This window comes from Nicotiana sylvestris, chromosome 4 (genome assembly GCF_000393655.2).
Source record: "Nicotiana sylvestris chromosome 4, ASM39365v2, whole genome shotgun sequence".
Taxonomy (NCBI): domain Eukaryota; kingdom Viridiplantae; phylum Streptophyta; class Magnoliopsida; order Solanales; family Solanaceae; genus Nicotiana; species Nicotiana sylvestris.
The window spans coordinates 135,595,181-135,598,201 of NC_091060.1; the positions used below are offsets into that span (position 1 = coordinate 135,595,181).

A 3,021-nucleotide genomic window follows, 5' to 3' on the forward strand; every position below is an offset into this window, starting at 1 on the left:
AGTTATCTCTAATACAAAGCTTCCTTTAGCAATTCTATTGTGTTCTTTCTTCCATTCTCTTAACGATCTTGAGTGTAGTAAGGCTGACTTGACATAGCAAGAACGTGAGCAAGTTGTGCAAGATTGTGAGCAAGTTGTCAAGTGTCGCACGTGTACTTAGTTAACAACTAAGGACGTGACAACGTGGTATCAGAGCCAGGGTTTCAACTAAGGGAATGGCGAACGACGGAAAAATTAACGCTGCCAACACCCAAGCCAACGTTATCCAGGATGTTGCTGGCAAGAGCGGCCATAGCAAAAAGAGGAATGCCACCAACAAGAGCCAGGAGGTGCCACCTGACGTTGTGTCAACCGAAGGGCTTACATCCCAAGAACCATCTGCCACTGAGGCGAGCGATGATGAAGTGGAGGTCCTTCCAGAGGACGTCTCGCTCGGTAAAGAGTGGGTGATGAAGATGAACGCGGGGATGGACGTCGTGGAGATATTTGTCCAACGCTTGGGGAAGGTACAAGGCACCCTTAACGTTCTTGAGGGGCACACTCTTGAAGAGATTGAGAGTATCTGAAATGACTTGGAGGGTTGTACACAGACTGAGATGGAACTAAGGCAAACCATCACTACCTTAGAGTGCAGACTCATGGAGGCTTTGAGTACTATCAATGCTATGAAGGTAAAGATAGGGTCACTCGAGGAGCATGTCAATGCTGACGTGACCGAGATAACCAGCAATGTTGTGGTAACGAGGGAGGCCAAGATCGAGGCTCCCAAACACCCGGTGTTCAAAGGTGTTCGTGATGCACAAGAAGTGGAAAACTTCCTTTGGCACTTGGAGAACTACTTCAGGCACGGCAAAGTAAGGGACGACGAGGCCAAGATCAACACTGCGGTATTGTACCTCTTAGAGCCTGCCATGCTATGGTGGAGAAGGAAGATGGCGCGTGGATAAAGGTCTATGTACTATTAGCACATGGGATCAGTTCAAAGCGGAGTTCAAGCGACAGTTCTTTCCAAACAATGTATTGTACGAGGCAAGGCACAAGCTTAGGGAATTGAAGCAAATAGGGAGCATACGTAACTATGTCAAGGAGTTCACTACCCTTATGCTTCAAATCCTCAACCTAACCAATGATGACTTGTTGTTCCACTTCATGGACGGGTTGCAAAATTGGGCTAAGCAGGAGTTGCAACGCCGACAAGTCACTGATATATACCAAGCCATAGTGGAAGCCGAATCATTAATGGATTTCAGGCATGACAAGCACGACAAAGGCAGTGTCAAGGAGTCAAAGGTTAACAATGCCAAAGGTGGGGGAGACCATGGCAAAGTCAAGAAGATACAACAACAATACTCCAAGACTCAAGATTTCAAAAAGTCAAGTGGTCATCAGGGCTACGCCGAGAAGAAGGTGCAGGTCGAGAAGAAGGGATGTTATATATGCGGAGGGACACATGGCTTCAGGAATTGTCCTGGCCTCAAGAGCCTCAGTGCCATGGTACGTGAGCGAAAGGAGCAGCCACAAGGAGAGAGTCCGGGAACTGCACAGTTGGGTATGATCGGATTATGCGGTGCTATCACGAAGCAAGCTATCCAACCTACCGAGAATGCAATCAGTACGTGGATCTCACCATCAATAACAAGCCCGCTCGTGCGATGGTGGATACTGGAGCAACTCATAATTTCGTGACTGAGACTGCCGCAAAGAGACTAGAATTGAAGCTTGCTCCAACCAACTCTCGCATCAAGACCGTCAATGCCGAGATACAGAATGCTCGTGGGGTAGCTAATGGAGTTGGTGTCAAATTGGGAACTTGGAAAGGTATGACAAACTTTACCGTAACCGCTATGGAAATCTTTGACATCATACTGGGGCAAGAGTTCTTTAGACATTGTCATACTTTAATCGACCCCTACCTCCAACGTCTCTTGGTTATGGAGCGAGAAGGAGCTTGCATGGTGCCTACAGTGACTATGCCACATGGACAGATCCAAGCACAACTCTCAGCTATGCAGGTTGTCAAGGGGATCAAGAAGGGGAAACGACGTTCGTGGCAACCATTGCAAGTCTAGAGGAAGACGAAAAATTTCAAGAGACAATGCCACCTTGCATAGAAAAGTTGCTTAAGGAAAACAAAGATGTCATGCCCGAGGAGTTGCCTAAGCACTTGCTTCCCAAGCAAGAGGTGGATCACAAGATTGAGTTGGAGCCAGGGGCTAAGCCACCCGCATTTTCCCCATATCGTATGGCACCTCCCGAGCTAGAGTAGCTTAGGAAACAATTGAAGGAACTGCTAGATGTTGGTCACATTCGCCCATCAATGGCACCTTTGGGCGCACCAGTATTGTTCCAGAAGAAGAAGGACAGATCGTTGCATTTGTGCGTAGACTACCGAGCACTTAATAAAGTCACCGTGAAGAATAAGTACCCGATCCCGCTCATTGCTGACTTGTTTGATAGACTTGGTCAAGCCAAGTACTTTACCAAGGTGGATCTTCGAAAGGGCTACTACCAGGTTCGCATTGCGGAAGGGGATGAGCCAAAGACAATATGTGTGACGATATATGGAGCCTTTGAGTGGTTAGTGATGCCCTTCGGCTTAACCAATGCACCGGCCACATTTTGCACCCTTATGAACAAGATTTTTCATCCCTACCTTGATCAGTTCGTGGTAGTCTACCTAGATGACATAGTCATCTAAAACAACACCTTGGAGAAACATATGGATCACTTAAGGAAGGTTTTCCAAGTCTTGCGGGAGAACGAGCTATACATCAAGAGAGAGAAGTGAGAGTTTGCACAATCAAAGGTGCACTTCTTGGGCCATGTCATTAGCAATGGCGAGCTACGCCTGGACGAGGCTAAGGTACGTGCTATCCAGGAGTGAGAGGCACCCATAAAGGTAACTGAGTTCAGATCCTTCCTTGGCCTTGTTAACTACTATTGTCGGTTCATTAGTGGATACTCAGCAAAGGCCACACCATTGACTGAGTTGCTAAAGAAGAACAAGTCATGGGTTTGGAC

At 47.3% G+C, this 3,021-nt stretch overlaps 1 protein-coding gene across 1 annotated transcript; it reads left to right on the top strand.

The window, feature by feature from the left end:
- The first annotated feature begins 638 nt into the window (after positions 1 to 638).
- LOC138890209 (uncharacterized) lies at positions 639 to 2,266 on the top strand. The gene is made up of 4 exons (XM_070173576.1): positions 639 to 887; positions 979 to 1,494; positions 1,614 to 1,818; positions 1,986 to 2,266. Exons 1-4 carry the CDS (start codon positions 639 to 641, stop codon positions 2,264 to 2,266), a joined length of 1,251 nt encoding a protein of 416 aa, XP_070029677.1.
- Positions 2,267 to 3,021: the final 755 nt, after the last annotated feature.

Bases quoted from the DNA above. Each gene is read 5' to 3' on its own strand.
- LOC138890209 (XM_070173576.1), top strand. From the start codon at position 639: ATGGAGGCTTTGAGTACTATCAATGCTATGAAGGTAAAGATAGGGTCA. The intron at 888-978 runs GTATTGTACCTC...ACATGGGATCAG, and splicing joins AGGCCAAGATCAACACTGCG to TTCAAAGCGGAGTTCAAGCG. The intron at 1,819-1,985 runs GTATGACAAACT...CCACATGGACAG, and splicing joins CAAATTGGGAACTTGGAAAG to ATCCAAGCACAACTCTCAGC.